The following is an 18,294-nucleotide window of genomic DNA, read 5'->3' as shown; positions in this document are numbered from 1 at the left end:
AGAACTCTATTTTGAAGACTAAAATGAAAAAATTGGGATTTTGAGATTTACATTGAATATTTACGTGAATCTCAAGGACAACTATGAGTATTTACTCTATTTGTTCATAATACAATGATCCATGTAAAATTTGCCATTTTGCAAAACAAAAATGGTTACCATTCAAGCTTAACTCTACAAAATCTAATGATATTTTTTTTATTTAGTTCATATGAATATTTGAGGACCTTTGGCAACCCCTTCCATTGCTGATCATTGCTATTTTTTGACAATCATAGACGATAAGAGACGATTGACATTGGTATACTTTATGAAGTTGAAATCTGAAACTCAATCATTGATAAGGGATTTTGTAGCCTATGCTGAAACACAATTTGGAAGAAAATAAAGACCATAAGGTCTCACAACGACCCTTAATTCAATTAGAGGGACATCTGCGCAATGCGCGAAGAGGTAGATTATTTATATTTATAGTATATTTTAATAAATATTATATTAAAAATATTTTATAGAATATATCATTTTAAGATTTTGAATTTATTTATTTTAAAATAATATTGGTTATTTATATTAAAGTTGTACAAAACTGCATCTTTTTGTCATTTTTTGATTTATATTAATTGTTACATTTTGTCTTTTTATGCATTTTTTTACAATTCGTATGAAAGATTAAGAAATGAAAAGTAATAAGAGTCTTAATATGTATAAGTTGTAAAATTTGAATATTTGTAACTAAAATTTTTTATAAGAGTCTTAATATGTATAAGTTGTAGAATTTGAATATTTGTAACTGAAATATTTTATAATTATTATTATTATGACACTTTTTAATGTGTGTTTATTATATTTAATTAGTACTTGATGTTTCAATTGAATAATAGATAAGAGTTTTTTGTTTTAATTTTTTTAAAATATTTTATTAAATGGTGATTGGTTGATTATCATCTTTTGCCAAGTCATTAGAATTGCTGACGTGACATCATTAGCAAAGAAGAGAAGGTTTAAACTTATCTATTTATCTATCTATTTATCTATATATAAAAGCTGATATCAACTCTTTCCAGTCTCCACAATGAGTTTAAGCAATCTCTTCTTTGCAAATGATGCCACATAAGCAATTTTAATGACTTGGCAAAAGATGAAAAATAACCAATCATTATTTAGTAAAATAACATGTTTTAAAAAAATTAAAACAAAAAACTCTTATATATTATTATTCAATTGAAACATCAAGTACTAATTAAATGCAATAAACATACATTAAAAGTGTCATAATAATAATAATTATAAAAAATTTCAGTTACAAATATTCAAATTTTACAATTTATACATGTTAAGACTCTTATTATTTTTTATTTCTTAATCTCTCATACTAATTGTAAAAGATTTCTTAAATTAATATAATATTTTTATTTACAAACAAACAAAAAACGCAAGAAAAGACAAAATATAGCCATTAATGCAAAACGAAAAATGAAAAAAAAAAGAAAATACAGTTTTATATAACTCTAATATAAATAACCTATGTCTTTTTTAAAAATAAATAAATTCAAAATCTATTTATAATATGTTCTCTAACATATTTTTAATATAACATTTATTAAAATACACTATATAGTATAAATAATCTACTCTCCGCTCAATGCGCGCGTCTCACTCTAATTGTGGAGAAAGTTGGTATCAGTTTTTATATATTACTAGAATGAGACCCGCGCGATGCGCGGGATGGTAAATTAATAGTAGTATATAATAAATATTCAAAATTGTTATGTTTTGTTGAAATAAATTAAATATGTGTAAATTGAAGTTAAATTTAAAAGGTATTTTATTTTAAATAATTTGTAGTACAAAAGATTTGGATGTTGGAATTGTATAAAGTAACATTTTTATTTGGTGGTTTGATTTTTGCATTTGTTTTAGTTGAAGGACTTAGTCATCTTATGTGGTGCTCGTCCTCCTTTCTTTTGTTGGTTGTTAGAGTTGGTGCTTTCTTCTTTTTGTCGTAGATAGGTTCTTGTGAAGACATGTTCTTTATGAATTGTTGATGAGTTTGATGCACTTTCTATTGTGTTATTTGGTTCCATCTTTGTATATATGTTCTTCTTCCGAAGATGTGTCTTCCGAAGATGTGTCTTGAATTTATATGATTTTCTTTCTCCTTAATCTCTTGATGGGGTGGTGCTTCAATGTCATTATTTTTCTGAAATGTCATTAGATTAAAACAGTTGTGCCCAATACGTTTTTTGTGTCGCCATCAAATAGTACAAAAGTTGTTGTAACACTTTGATCTAAAACCTTTAATTGAATTCTGAACCTAAAATAAGTATTGGGTTAACAACTAATAATTTGATAGATGAGATTTTGAAAAGTATATTGAGTTACCTTATTGTTGGATATTGTGGTGTTTGATTACATGTGCCACAAATTTAGTTGTTTCTTTTTTTATATATGCTTTCTTCTTATACTTTTTACATTTAACACAGTTCCATCCTAATTTGTCATAAATTTCGTTTATAGTTGCTAAAATTGTGAAGATCTTTTCCTATTCCAATATTTAATTTATGTTATCATTAGGTATATGGTATTTGAGTAAGTATGAATGTATGATGCATGTTGTGTTTTTTTCTGTCATACCTGATCATCAGATTTTCATTGCATGGCCATTAAATCTAATCGTTCTGCTCTGAGAGAATGATGCTCTATTGGGTAAGTTTGAGATGTGCAGTTCGGAAATAAATTTTTTGTACTAAATTTGATGTTATGTAAAGGAATAATGATAAGAGACTTATATATGTAGTTTAAATGGTATGGAATTTAAATAATTATAACATAATAATATTATTATGACATTTATAATATGGATATTTATTATCTTCAGTGAGTTATTTATAAAAATCAATAAATTAATTGTTACGGTTATAAATTTATTATATTGTTTATAACGGTAAGATATAATAAATATAGGAATATGAATTCAATGTATTTGGAGGTTACAAATTTATTGGATTCTATTTTAGTTTTTTATTTGTATATTTTATTTTTTTGCTGATTTGAAAATAATAGTTGATTTGGCAAGAATTGCATGATTGATTGTAAAATTGTGCCAAATAATAATTATTCTAAACTTATGGAGTTGCGGTAATAATTATTGTAATAATTATATATTTAAATTTGTATCTATGTATAATGTATTTTATATGTATAAATATACGCAACAAAAGCTAAAAATTAAACATTTTTAGTAAATAAAAAAATAGTTAATTAGTGTTTTGAGGTAAACATGCATGCATGATGCATCTTATATACTATAAATGTATCTAATATGAAAATGGATGTCTAATATCATATATTTTTTGGTTTCGTTTTGATACTTTTTTAATAAATTTGTTTTTTTTTCAAATATTCTTTTCAAAATTTATATTGGTAAAATAAAATAGAATTTGTTTTTAATAATAAGTAAAAATTAAAATAATTATTTTTTTTACCAAATATACAGAAACTCGAACTCGCGACCAATATGGGAGACTATGCTATTTGAGGTATAACACATTGGCAAAAATTAAAATGATTATAATAAACATAATTATAATAATAAAATATAATTTTCATTTTTTTAACTTTTAATTTATAAATTAATTGTTGCGGTTATAAATTTATTGTATTGTTTATAACGGTAAGATATAATAAATATAAAAATATGAATTCAATGTATTTGGAGGTTACAAATTTATTGGATTCTATTTTTTAATTTTTTATTTGTATATTTTATTTTTTTGCTGATTTGGAAATAGTAGTTGATTTGGCAAGAATTGAGTGGTTGATTCTAAAGTTATGCCAAGTAAGTAATATTGCTGACATGGCATTAGTAGGAGGAAAGAAAAGTTCAAAAATAATGTGGTGCATGCTTATGTATCTACTTTTATATATTAAGAATAGATAAATAGATAAATAAATTTGCCTACTACTTTCTATAACTCTAAGGCATGATTAATCAACAAAATGGAATGGTGGAGCGTAAACATTAACACATACTTGGCATGACTAGAGCTTTCATTTTTCAATCCTCAATTTTAAAATCGTTTTGGACTTTTGTAGTGGGACATGTTGTCCATTTGATTAATAGATTGCCAATGTCTGTTTTAAATGCTCAATTACCATTTGAAGTCTTATATTTTGTCAAACCCGATTTGATAAATTTGAAGGTGTTTGGATGTCTTGCTTTTGCATGCACCAACATTGGACATTGAAGAAAATTGGATGCCAGAGCAAGAAAATGTATTTTCCTTGGATATAAGCACAGCATCAAAAGTTTTGTTCTCTATGATTTGTATACATGAGAACTTTTTCTTTCAAGACATGCACATTTTTATGAACACATTTTTCCATTGAAAGGCTCTACGGCCATAACTCTAGTACCATTGTACATGACCCTAATCCTTTAAATATCAATTTGAGTTTAGATCCTTTTAATAGTATCTTGCATAATCATACTGCATCATCATCCAGTGACATTGCACAACATGATAACCCTCGATTGGTCATTCATCTGCGTTGGCATCACCACCACCTTTTAGTTGTGAATATCCTCCTCAAAATCCCATACCACCACCATTAACCAATCTTCAACCTGAACTTAGAAAATCCACATACAAGAACACGACAACAGCCCAAATACTTACATGATTACCAATGTGCATTGTCGCCATCCACAATAGCAAACTCAACATTTTTCAAGTATCCGCTTTCAAATTTTGTGTCATCTCCCAATCTCTCTCTGAAGTTTAGGTCCTTCTCCCTAGCCGTGTTTTGTGTCTCAGAACTGAAGACTTATGATGAGGCCGTGAAGTAGGATTGTTGAAAAAATGCAATTAAAGCAAAACTTCAAGCTCTTGAGAACAACATGACTTGGGCAATTACTCATTTGTCTCCTGGAAAGAATGCTGTTGACTCGAAGTAGGTGTTCAAAGTTAAATTTTATGCTGATGGGACAGTAAAAATGCATAAAGCTAGGTTGGTAGCAAAGGGCTATACTCAACGTGCTAGCTTTGATTACTTTGACACTTTTAACCCCGTGGTGTGCAAGATCACACTCTGAGTCCTACTACCCATAGCAGTGCCTAAAAGGTCGGTTTCTCCAACAATTAGACGCCAATACGGCTTTCTTGCATGGTGACCTCCCTGAGGAGGTGTATATGAAGATGCCTCAAGGTTTAGATGCTTTGGCTGGTTTAGTGTACAAGCTCAACAAGACCTTGTATGGACTTAAACAAGCGATCTGCCAATGGAATACCAATTTAGTTTCAGTTCTATCCGAGTCTAGCTATACCCAATCCAAGTCATATTATTCACTTTATACTAGGCGAACGTCCAGGGATTTACTACCATCTTAGGATACATTGATTGAGCGGATTAAGCAGATTTTGGATGTTCGTTTTTCCATCAAGGATCTTGGAAAACTTAAGTATTTTCTGGACATGGAGGTGGCATATAATACAAAAGATTTAGCTTTCTATCAAGGAAATACATCACTACTTTGTTAGAGGAATTTGGGATGTTAGATTGCAAGCCTATTTCCACACCTATGGATTATTCAAGTCACTTAGCTAAAGACATGGGCACCCTACTGGATGATCCCACACCCTATCGGAGATTGATTAGAAAGCTTTAATATCTTATTAACACAAGGCGCTGTTGGAAAACTGAATCAGTAGTTGGACTCTCCAACCACTGCGCATTTTAAGGCTACTATAAGAGTGCTAAGATATTTGAAGAATGCACCAGTGAATGGTCTTTTCTTTCATGTCAACACTGATTTCACGTTTGCTGATTTTACCAATGATGATTGGGCTAAATGTCCCGATTCAAAACGATCCGTTTCTGGCTACTGTTTCTTCTTAGGCACCACTTTGATCTCTTGGAAGAGTAGAAAGAATCAAACTGTGTCTCAATCTTCCTCTGAGGCCAAATACCGAGCGCTTGCGAATGCCACCTGTGAAGGTCTTTGGCTGTTGAGGTTGTTGCAGGTTCTTGGAGTTGATCATGATCGGCTTTTCACGCTATACAGTGACAGCCAATTCACTCTTCATATGGCTGCTAATCCGGTATTGCACGAACAAATCAAGCACGTTGAGACATATTGTGTGCGATAAAGCCAATGAAGGAATTCTCAAACTCCTGTCAGTTACCTTGGCCAACCAAACAGCGGATTTGCTTAAAAAAAATCACTAGCTCCGGGTCCTTTTTAGCCTTGCTATGTCAAACTAGGATTGCTGGATATTCACACTCCTAGTTTGAAAAGAGGTGTTAGTTGATATAGGTGATATCATCAACTTGGATATCAGCCTTGTATTATCTATTACATTAGGCGGTTAGTTAACTAAGTTCACTAATTGTATCATTAATTTACCTTAGTTAGAATTTAGAAATCTGTTAGATGTATCATTAGAAAGTAACTACGGTAGAGTTAGTTAGGTACTCTGAATTACAGTATATATATGTCTCATTTTTGAGATGCTCTATTTTACTTCACCAAGTTTACCTTTCACTTTTTTCCTTTTGCTCTTTGCCTCTCTTCTCTCATTGGTTTTCTTCTCTCACCATTGTTGAGTTTCTGCAACCTCAAATTGATCGTGCTTCTTCAAGCATAAATTGAATGGTCATTTTCACTCCTTCGACATCTGTTGGCATACTATATTACCTACAATAAAAAAATTTACACAAATACATTAGACCACATAATCTTTTTTATTTACCAAACACAAAATGAAAAACTTGAATTTTTAAAAAGTACAAACACTTTTTCAAAAAACTTTACCAAACAAAGTCTTATCAAAATAAAGTTAAGTGAGTGAACTATGATGCATGATAGTGCAAGCTTTGTGTCTCCTACATAATCGCTTAATAGAAACTTTTTTTCAAATCAGTTAGTAATAAAATTTAAAAAGCAGTAAAAAGATCCATATTCAATCTCCTATTTTTAAGCCATTGACAATTTTCAAAATAATAATAATAATAATAATAATAATAATAATAATAATAAATTAATAATAATAATTTCACTTGAAACTACAAATTTAAATTATATTCTACTATCTACATTAACAATTATATTAAATGCTGTAGTAATTTATTTTTATTATATATTAATGTAACATATATTAACATACGCTTATTGGAAAATAAAATAGAACAAAATTAAGAGGGAGAAGGAAGAGAGATATACTTGGAAAAGAGACGATGGAGAATGGAAAGTGTGTAAAAAATGAAGAGTGTGAACAAGAGGTTAAATGAGTAAAATGTGAGGATAAATTAGGGGAAAAAAACTCGCACTTGCGGATATATCGTCCATGAGTCCATGACAGAAGAGTTATCGAGAATTTGCAAAATCTCTATGGGAACGAGAATTGAAGTATCTGTCCTAAGACATGCGAAATTTGCATGAAAGAAAATTTACTTAAATATTTTTATATAACACCCTGATTCATTTTTTAATTACTTAATTAAAATTATTTTATTTTATTTTATATGTTAAAGATTTTATATGTATATTTATTATGTTAAATTTGTATTTAAATTATGTTTTAATTTAATACATTTAATTAAATTATATTAGATTTAATTATGATTATATTAATTTTTTTAAAATTTTTTTAAAGTTTAATATCTATAGATATTTACATTAAAAAATAAACGGAACTTATGATGAAAATAAGATAGGAACGGAAAGTCTTTTACTAAATAGAAATGAAAAGTGAGAAAAAAGCATTAATTTATGGAAGTCCATTGCCACCTCTAGAATAAAGGATGGATAGAAATATTTATAAGAGAAAGATTATCTAAAAATAAGGACATATTCATTTGATTTTAGATCATCAGTTCAAACTTAAATAAAAAAATATCAGATATCTGGTCGTCACCTAATTAAAAAAGGTTCACTTAATTCTAGAAGGTTGGGGTCAGAGATGCAATGTTTAAGAACACAATACTACTGTTTAAGTAGTGGTGGCGGTTTTTTAAGAAAGATTGTCTGTTATGGAATAAAATTGTCTATTCATGTAACAATTTAAATCCCATATTTTCTATTCAGACTTTACCGGTGAAGGGTGGCCCCTAGAAAGAGATCTGTCAGTTAAATATAAAAGCACAGCAGGTAAAAGAAAAAGTTATTAGTGGGCTGGCAATGGAAATTTGTGATGGACGAAGGACACTGTTTTGAGAAGATAACTAGGTCTAGAGTGGTCCTCTGAAAGCGCGTTTTCCAAGACTCTTCTTTGTTTCAAACCAGCAAGGATCTGTGATAGGAGATTGTGGGTTCTGAGATGGGTTAGAGTGAATTTGAAATTTTCATTGGCGGAGGGAGCTGTTTCAATGGGAGTTGGAACTAATTCACCAACTTCATGATATGTTAAGACCAGTGAAACAATCAGCAGAGAAGGTAATCTTGTTTGGAAATTTGATAATAAAGGTATTTTTTCTACTAACTCTTTTCTGCAGGTGTTGCAATCGGAGACTCTTTCGAAGGAGATTACGAGTTATAGCTTCACAAATTCGATCTGGAAAGGGTTGGTTCCGCCTAGAATTGAACTATTTGGTTGGTTTGTTTTAGTTGGTAGAGTGAATACTAAAGAAAGGTTGAGTAGATTAGGCATAACTCGCCAGCATGATAGTATTTGTGTCTTGTGTAAAAAGGAGATCAAATGTGTTCATCATTTGTTTGTGTTCTGTGAGTTTACATGGCAGGTATGGTGTGTCTGGTTGAGATGTTTTCATAGAGATTAGGTTGTACCAGAAGGCATTAAAGGTTTGTTTGAGAGTTGGAATGGAACACCTAATAGAAAAGAAGAGCAGAAGAGGTGGCTGACTGAGTTCTTTACAGTTATTTGGAACGTCTAATTGGAACGCAATAACAGGATTTTTAATAATAAAGAGATAACTGTTGATGTCATACAGAACATGACGTTTTTGAACTACAAAAAGTAGACTGATATTGATCCTACTGGTTGTTGATGTCAATGCCGGAAATGACATAGAATTGTTAACTTTGTGTTTAAATTTACTTTTGTATCTGTCTATTTTATGCTTCACTTATTTTTTTTCAAAATCAAAGTGAGTGCGGTTGATTTTATCTCTAATAACAAAAATATTTATGTACATAATGTTAGGAATAAATTTTATTTAGAAAGAATAATTTATTTTATTTCTAAAGAATTTTCACGTTTGTTAACAGTCTTATAGTCATGTCCTACAGAATAAAACTATGAAGTATTTAGAAATTTTTAACTTCTAAATTCTTTAAAAATAATGGAAATTCTCACTTCAGTTTTTCTGTAATCATGTAGAGTAACTACTGAAAATTAACTCAAACAAAAAATAATGTGTAATGCAAAACTGAAAAAAAAAAAATCCGCACAAGCTTGTCAAACTAAAAATTTATTGGCCAAAATGAAAAAAATAATAATATTATTTTCATTTTTAATAATGTTTTTTGCATGATTTTTTTTCATTCTATTTATATGAATTTGTGAAATAAAATGAATAGTATTATCAAAAATAAAAATGACATTATCTTTTTTTAAAAACAATTCTAAACATTCTTTGCCAAAATTTTGTTGGATTTCATTCAAGTTCTAAATATTTTTGTCGACACACCTAATGCTCCTCCCTTGGAGTGTAAGAGACATTTTGTAAGGTCAGACTTTTTAAGCTATCCATCCCCCGAAGGAGATTCAAGCAGCCTTCCAATCTTTCTAGGATTAAATTGAAACTTAGGCAAATATGAATAATTTCCTTCCAAGCGTTGGACTTTCACAAAGATGTTATGTTGCCACAATCATATTTGCTCCTTTTATCACTCACATGTAAAGATTCAAAATGATTTTTAAAATTTATATAGTATTTTAAGATAATCTTTAAATTTTAATTAACTCTATTTAACCTCCTCAAATTAAGATTGGTGACTTATCCATGTAAACTGTTTGGTGAATGCAAATTAAATAAACAGATTCATAATTTAAAATGTTAAAACATGTCTTTTTATGAAATAAATAATCATTTTCCGCAGAAATCCACTTATTAATTTCTTATTCCATTTGCTATGCTTGAGCCCTGTGCCCTAAGACTTCCTATATATTGCATTTGCTAAGACCTGATAATAATAAATTGACGGAAATAAACCCAATGGTCCAGCCCATGACCAAAAAAAAAAAAATGAACCCACCACTAATGTGAATCTGGAATTAAAATTGAGTTTTAGACTGTCATTTTAGATTTCTCCTATATCATAAAAATAGGTTTATGATTGTTAAATTTGTTTTATTCATTTCTCTAATGAGTCGAAACTAATGTTTTCTACCTGAAATTAATTAAAATTAATAAATAACTGAAAGAATAATTATTTATAAAACTAACCTATGTATTTATAAAAAAAGTAAGCTTTTTTTATGCTAAAGTTAAATTTTTATTTTTTTTATTTTTCAATAAATATATATATTTTTTAGTATCTTTTCAATAAATAAATTTAAAATTTAATTATATATTTTTTAAGACATTTTTACATTAACATTCCTTCGCATTACTACTTAAAATCTAAAATAAACTAAAAAAAAGTATATTTAATATATATTTTTAAAGATTTTCTGTTCCACTCTGACTCTGATCTTTTTCCCCTCTCTTTCTCCTTGGCCATATGATGTCTTTCTCTCTCCTGTTTCTTGCTTTTCTTTCAAACTATCAAAATCTCCCAACACACCACAAATTCTAGGGTTTCTTCCTTCCTTTACTTCGTCGTTCATGCGAATCCCTTTCTTCCAATTCGATCACCTACGATGATGGATGGTGCGAGCAACGGTGGCATGTTGTACCATGAGGTACAAGAGTCCAAGCTTTGCGCTGTGCATTGCGTCAACACGGTGCTGCAGGGTCCGTTCTTCTCCGAATTTGATCTCGCTGCTCTCGCCTCCGATCTCGATCGCAGGGAGCGACAGATGATGCTCCCGGCCGCACTCTCTTCCGGAGATTTTCTTTCTGAGGAGTCGCACAATGTCTCCCTCGATGGAGATTTCAGCATCCAGGTTCATTTCCTCAATACATCTATTTGAAAATTTCAATTTTTATATGATGTGTAATTGGATTGAATAAGAAAATGTATAACTTATTGTGTTAGTGTATCAGACTTATCCAACTTGGACATGAGAACTGAAAATGTATGAAATTAGGCATTGTTTTAATAAATATTAATATGTGATGTGAACATTGTTTATCTGGAAGTACTTTAATTATCTAATTATTTGAGGGAGCATGCAGAAGATTATCATTTCTCTGTTAAGTGATATTTTCACCGGACCAATTGCTGAGTCTAATATTTTTTTTTTTTCTTTTTAACATCTAGGAATGCAGATTTTTTAGAGGCCTCTTATTTGAGGACATATTCTAATTTTTGCTTTGTTCACGGCACACAAACACTTCACCTCCTAACTGAATGGTTGTGTATCTATAGGTGTGCGACCCCTTTTTTGAGATAATTTTCTACCAAAATTGTAGCAGTGATTTCAAAAGGTGACTCTAAAAGATATTTAGTTTAGATGATGTGTTTATACTTTGGAATTTGTAGTTGCCCATAGATAGTTTAGATGATGTTTTTTTACTTCTGAATTTGTAGTTGCTCGTAGACTTGGTTTTAACAGTTGTTGCACTTCTATCTATCTCCCACTATCCATTTTTCACCCATTCATTAAAAGCTCATTTAATTGTTGCAGACATGTCTTTAAAGATAGATCTTGTTCTAAGTTGACTTGGAATGGGGTTCGGTTTAAAATATTTGTAGGGATAGATTGGGATGACCTTGCAAGCCGTGTGTATTCTACATAATATTTTTTTTAGTCTTTGTTTTGGGGTATCCGGGTAAATGAACTATTTGGATATGAAATACTCAATGCAATTTTGTAGACCAAGTTGAATGTTGAATGATGGATCGTTTTCTGTGTTTTTTGGAGTTCAAGCCATACTGGCTTGAGGGGGCATGCTGAATATGGCGTGTGAGTTAGTTATCTCTAGGTGAAAATTAGTTAGGCAACTCAACTTGAACCTAGTGTATATGAGGAAAATTCAGTTAGTGTTAGTAGTGTGCTTGAGCAGTCTGTTTCTCCAGAAACATCTCAGCTTCTTCCACCTCAAGCTTCTTCTTCCTTATCTCTCTCACTTTCTCTTGTATCTCTCTTCTTCTTGATCTTGTAACTTGTTCATACACATCTTCTATATTAGTGAATCAATGCACCAGAGTCACACCATTGATTTTGGTTTATCATCTTCAATTTGTCTCTCTCTTAATCTTCTTGCATCAACTATGGTTTAAGAACTTTCACATTGAATGTGAATTGTTCGTTCATGTTTGAATTGATTGACTAGAATTGCTATATACAATTTTAATATTGTTTTTTTTTATACCTTTGGATTTCAATATCACTATATAAGTAGAATTACATTCAACTAGGTATGATTTAAAACAATTTATATAATAATGATACCTTAATGTTATCATCACACACCATGTGGTTTGAATTGAAAAAATAATTTAGATGTCTTTGGCATAAGCTTTTGTTGATAGTCTAAGCATGGAAGGGATATTTGTAGCACTCTTTATATATTTTACTTGCTCTGTATTTTACTATCTTTGCTGTCTTGCTCAAATTTCAGCTATTCTTTTATATTTTGTCATATACTCACATCTTTTGTGGTTAAAACTATAAATTTTCATGTTGGTGCCTTGTATAATTTGAAACTTTGGGAAAGTATCTTTGAGAAAAATATTTAGATTTTTAGTGAAATATTTGCTCCCTAGTTCATATCTTTATTTTAAGCAGGAAAATTAGGGCTCAGAGATTCAGTGCTTTAAATTTTATGAATTAGTTGAACTTAATTATGCAAGACCTTTCCTTCAGGTCTTACAAAAGGCTTTGGAAGTGTGGGATCTACAGGTTATCCCTCTTGACTCACCTGTTGCTGAGCCTGCTCAAATTGATCCTGAACTGGAAAATGCCTTTATTTGCCATTTGCAAGACCATTGGTTTTGTATCCGTAAAGTGAATGGAGAGTGGTATAATTTTGACAGTCTTTATGCAGCCCCACAACACCTTTCTAAGTTTTACCTCTCAGCCTATCTTGATTCTTTGAAAGGCTTTGGGTGGAGCATATTCCTAGTAAGAGGAAATTTTCCAAAAGAGTTTCCCATATCCTCAGCCGAATCTTCTAATGGTTTTGGACAGTGGCTGTCACCTGAAGATGCTGAGAGGATAACTAAGTCTTGCAATTCAGGGCTGACTCCACATCAGAGAACTAATGAGAACCAACAACATTACAATCAATTTCTTTCACCCGGGGAAGTGGAAATGTATTCAGACTTTGAAGACGAGGAACTGAAGGCTGCAATAGCTGCTAGTCTAATGGATTCTTCCTCATCTGTGGCGAATGTCAAAGTTGAGGCAAGTACTCCCCAAAATGATAATCAAAGTAGTAAACAAGTTGCAACCACTGAAGATTTCCCACAAAACGAACAAATAAACAAACAAAAGGAAGTTGTTGAAGCTAGTCAACCTGCCAACAACCAAAGTACCAAACTGGTGGAAGCTACTGGAGATGATTCTCTTCAAAAAGATCGAAGTAGCCAAGAAGTGACATCTATTGTAGGTCATAATACTCAAGATGAGAACCATAATGACAAAGGAAAAGCAGTCTTGTAAAAGCATGTGTACTTTTATTTGTTCTAAATTTGTTTTTGCAATTGAGGACAATAAGCCATTCCAGTGGCTCAAAGTCATGGTGCTGTGCAGTATACACATTCTCAATTGAATTGCATGATGTATAAACTATAAGAAGAACCCTTTCAACATTTCCACGTCTTATTATTATGATTTATTATGATAGTACCAAGTTTTGACAATGCTCTGTTTTTTATTTGGGCATTTTACGCGGTATTTTTAATTTCTTAAATTCTAGGTCAGTGCGACTGAATCTGAATGATAGTTAAACCACAGTTAATGACTTTGTACTTCAACATCATCAACTTGTTTTCCTTAGATTATAAGTTTGAACAAGTTAGGACAAAGAATGGCACGTTTAAATTTTAAACAATTACCTAGAGGGGACTAATTCAGCTATTGTACCATAGAAATAGACAAAGCAACCACAACCAGAAATTATGTGGTTCTGGAGATGTTATAGATTATAGATGTTATAGCTATAGATGTAGTTATTTTACTTAACTGATGTATTGTGTTTGTCGTTGATATCAACTTTCGGCTTGGATGGCCACAAAATACCCTTTTGGATTGTCAAGAGAGGTTACTAGTGATTCCAAAAGCCGGCACCTTACCTAAAATCTGTCCTTTGCCCTTTTTCTTTTTCTATCTTTTTTATTTATTTATTGTTTTCCCATCTTGTTAGGTCAATTATTATAACTTTAGAATACAAATTACTAGGATATACATTATTATACAAGTTGTAGATAATAACGGAATGCAAATTCTATGGTGCATTATTGTTTTGCCAGTTGGTGCAGTACTGCTCTACATCACAAATTGGATTTTAGTTTCGTTAAATTTAAAGAGGAAAATATAGACCAAATTTAGGTTGGTCAAATAGTTAGTTTACTTGTCTGTTTAAATAAGTACTAGTGAATTTGAATTTTAACTTGTGCATGCTGCAAACAGTAATTCATTGGCCAGTAATAAACTCTTAGATGGAGCTCCGATTCGCATTGTGAAATAATGAAATTTATTGGAAAACCAAAACTACCCTGACTCAAAATAATCCCTCAACCATCCCGTCGCCTTTGTCAGTTTGTCCCCTCCATGACTGTAATCACCTTTGGATTAATTTCATTAGGGGTAATTTACTCACCTCGTTCAACTGTATTAGTAATTTAGACGCAGTTTGTGTTAAAATCCATTCATTTGTTTCAAAATCCATTAAGAAAAATTTAAGTATAAAGAACTGAACAATTGTCTTTTGTATGGATTCTAACTTTTTTTTTTTTCTTTTGACGTGGTTGTATAGATTCTACCTCGGTTTGGTTTTGATGCAGACTTGAAATCATTTTATTTTTATTAATTGGTTTAATTTGTATGTCTTATATCTATCATCTCTCTATATATAAAGCTCTATATGGCCATTGAATAGAACTATAGAAGTTCTATATTGCCATTTAATTATTAAATTGTTATAGCAACGGACGTGTTTTCTTCAATCACATTATATTGAAGTTCTTTTAAAATGCAAATATATTGAAATGAATCTTTTTCTTTTTTTTTTCAATTCTTAGTAATTGGTTCAATGAATGCGAGTAAATGGTTAAATTCCTAACGTTTGCTTCAGTTCTATGCAAGATCATATTTATAGATCCGAGACAAGAATAATAGTTGTCGTGTTCTCGTGTAAACATGATTTGATTCCCTGAGACAAGACGATAAACAAGTCGGTCTAGAAAAAATTTCATATTTGACTCTGAAAAAAAATCGCTTATTATTCTTAGAGTAAACCACTAAAAATACCGTCAAATTACTTATTCATTGAAAAAATACCTTCAAATCAATTTATGACTGACAATAAAAATATTTTCAAATATTTAAAAGTGCAGCAAGTATTCAAACACGAAAAAAAAAGTCTCTCTTAACGAAAACCAAATAAAGTAGCAAACAACAATGTTTTTGTGCCCTCTTAAAGTTTGTTTATAGGAACTGGACAGAAACAGATACAGAGATATAAAATTGTATTTGACAGATAATATATAGACAGAAATATTATGTTTAAAGACACTAAATTAATATATTTTGTGTCTATTTTGACGGAAATGACGCAGAGACACTAACAAATGACACAACTTATTTTTCAATTTCTTTCATTATTCGTATTAGTTTTTTATAATTATATTTTTTATTATTATATTTTTCTTCTCAAATTTTTTAAATAAAAAAATAAGAATAAATTAAATTTTCATAATTTATTCTAGTTTATCACTAAATAGAATACAGAAACACAAAAATTATATCTCTATCTTTTATGACTTGTTCTCGTGTCTTGTCTTATCATATTCTAAAAAACATGCAACATAAGATTTGCAAATGTTCATGTACGTTCATGGATTATTTAATGTAGATGACCTGCCTTGATATTTTTGGGGCCTTTTTAAAATTTTCTTTATTATTATTATTATTATTATTATTATTATTATTATAAATTAAGAGTATTTTTATCGACGAATAAATAATTTGATAACTATTTTTGTAATTTACTCTTTGTTAATTATTTTTACGACAAAAATCATTAAAAAATATAAAGAACAAATAAATCTTTAAAAGAATTGAAAACCTGGCAAAAATAATAGAAACATTTTTTATATTTGTGCATTTAATGATTTAATTTGAATCTTTTTTAGAAAATATTTAGATAATAATTTAAATTGATCAAGAATATAAACTTTCAAATAATAACCTTATTTCTTTTGTTGGATAATGTTAGAGTGAAGAGTTAAGTTTTGGTAAAAGTTACTTTTTTTTTTAAGTTAAAAAAATGTATGGTAAATTTAATAAAGATCTTAACTCTTCTTTCATTAAGTCAAAAAAAAAAAAAAAAACTCAATTTAAGAAAAGGGTTTTTCTTTGGGATTATCTTGTTGCACAATCCATGGTTTTTCAAGGATCTTGGATTGTTTTTGGTGATTTTAATGAAGTCAAATTTTCTCATGAATCTAAAGGCTGTCAATTTTCTCATCAAAGAGCAGACATGTTTGCTACTTCATTAGGGGATAGTGGTTTGTTTGATCTGAAGACTATTGGGAGGCAATTTTCTTGGTACAGGAGGGTGAAAAATTATGTTGACGTGGCAAAAAAGCTTGATCGAGTCTGTATAAATAGTAGTTGGTTATCTATCTTTCCAGAGGCTTATGCAGAAGTTTTAAATAGGCTTCAGTCTGATCATTACCCTATTCTGGTGCGTTGTAAAGGTCGTCCTCAGCCTAAAGGGAATCGACCTTTCCAATTTGTTGCTGCTTGGGCTACTCATCCTGGGTATAGGGATATTGTGAACCAGTCATGGTGGTCTGGTAATAGAGGGATTCATGGCAAGCTTTCGGAAGTACAGAAGAATTCACTAGAGTTTAACTCGAAGGTATTTGGTAACATTTTTGTTAAGAAATGTGAATTAGAGCAGCAGATTAATTATTTACAAAAGCGTTTGGAAGTGGTGGATAGTATTTATTTGCGTCAGAAAGAGCAACAGTTGCTGGATGATTATAATAATACTCTAGTGCAAGAAGAGCTCCTATGGTTCCAAAAGTCCAGAGAGCAGTGGGTTAGGTTCGGGGATAGGAATACAAGATTCTTTCATATTCAAACTCTTGCGCGAAGGAAGCATAATAAGATTCATCGCCTTTTTCTCAAGGATGGAGTGTGGAAAACTGATCCAGAGGTTCTGAGTCAAGAAGCAGAGTCTTTCTATAAAAGCTTATTCTGTCATTTGGATGATGTTGATTTGGGTTGCCTTGGTGATATGCCTCTTCCTTCTCTAAATGAGGAAGCTTGCAATAATCTTATGGCACTAGTTACTATGGAGGAAGTCAGAACAGCTGTTTTTCACATGAACTCTTTTAAAGCTCCGGGTCCTGATGGATTTCAAGCTTTCTTCTTCAAAGAATATTGGGAGATCATTGGTCTTGATGTTTGGAAGATGGTTGAGCAGGCATTCTCCGGTGTTACTCTTGATCCGAGAATGTTGGAGACTTTACTGGTTCTCATTCCAAAGGTTAAATCACCGGTATCTATGAAAGATTTCAGGCCGATTAGTCTTTGCAATGTAGTTTACAAGATCGTCACGAAGGTCCTTGTTAATAGGCTTCGTCCTCATCTTGCGGATATTGTTGGCCCGCTTCAAGGAGGATTTATTCCGGGACGAGAAACTCCTGACAACATCATTATTGCTCAAGAAGTCCTCCACTTTATGAAGAAGACTAAATCAAAGAAAGGCACACTGGCCTTTAAGATTGATCTGGAGAAGGCTTATGACAGAGTTGACTGGAGGTTTTTAGCTCATACCCTTAAGAGTTTTGGTTTTCCTATTCCTACACTTAATTTGATTATGAATTGTGTCACTGTTTCTTCTTTATCTATTCCTTGGAATGGGAGTCGTCTGAATGGCTTTACTCCTAGTCGAGGTCTTAGACAAGGAGACCCTATGTCACCCTATCTTTTTGTGTTGTGTATGGAGCGATTGGCATGCTTTATTAGTCATCAGGTTGATTTGGGCTTG

At 30.8% G+C, this 18,294-nt stretch overlaps 1 protein-coding gene across 1 annotated transcript; it reads left to right on the top strand.

The window, feature by feature from the left end:
- The first annotated feature begins 10,654 nt into the window (after positions 1–10,654).
- LOC130961696 (ataxin-3 homolog) lies at positions 10,655–13,933 on the top strand. The gene is made up of 2 exons (XM_057887678.1): positions 10,655–11,069; positions 12,936–13,933. The coding sequence occupies exons 1-2, from the start codon at positions 10,824–10,826 to the stop codon at positions 13,731–13,733; spliced, it is 1,044 nt and encodes a 347-aa protein (XP_057743661.1). The 5' UTR covers positions 10,655–10,823; the 3' UTR covers positions 13,734–13,933.
- The last annotated feature ends 4,361 nt before the right edge of the window (positions 13,934–18,294 follow it).

The sequence above is a fragment of the Arachis stenosperma genome, chromosome 2, assembly GCF_014773155.1.
Source record: "Arachis stenosperma cultivar V10309 chromosome 2, arast.V10309.gnm1.PFL2, whole genome shotgun sequence".
In the NCBI taxonomy this organism is placed as follows: Eukaryota; Viridiplantae; Streptophyta; class Magnoliopsida; order Fabales; family Fabaceae; genus Arachis; species Arachis stenosperma.
The sequence above is the reverse complement of the archived record's forward strand: the minus strand, read 5'-3'. Positions and strand labels throughout refer to the sequence as shown.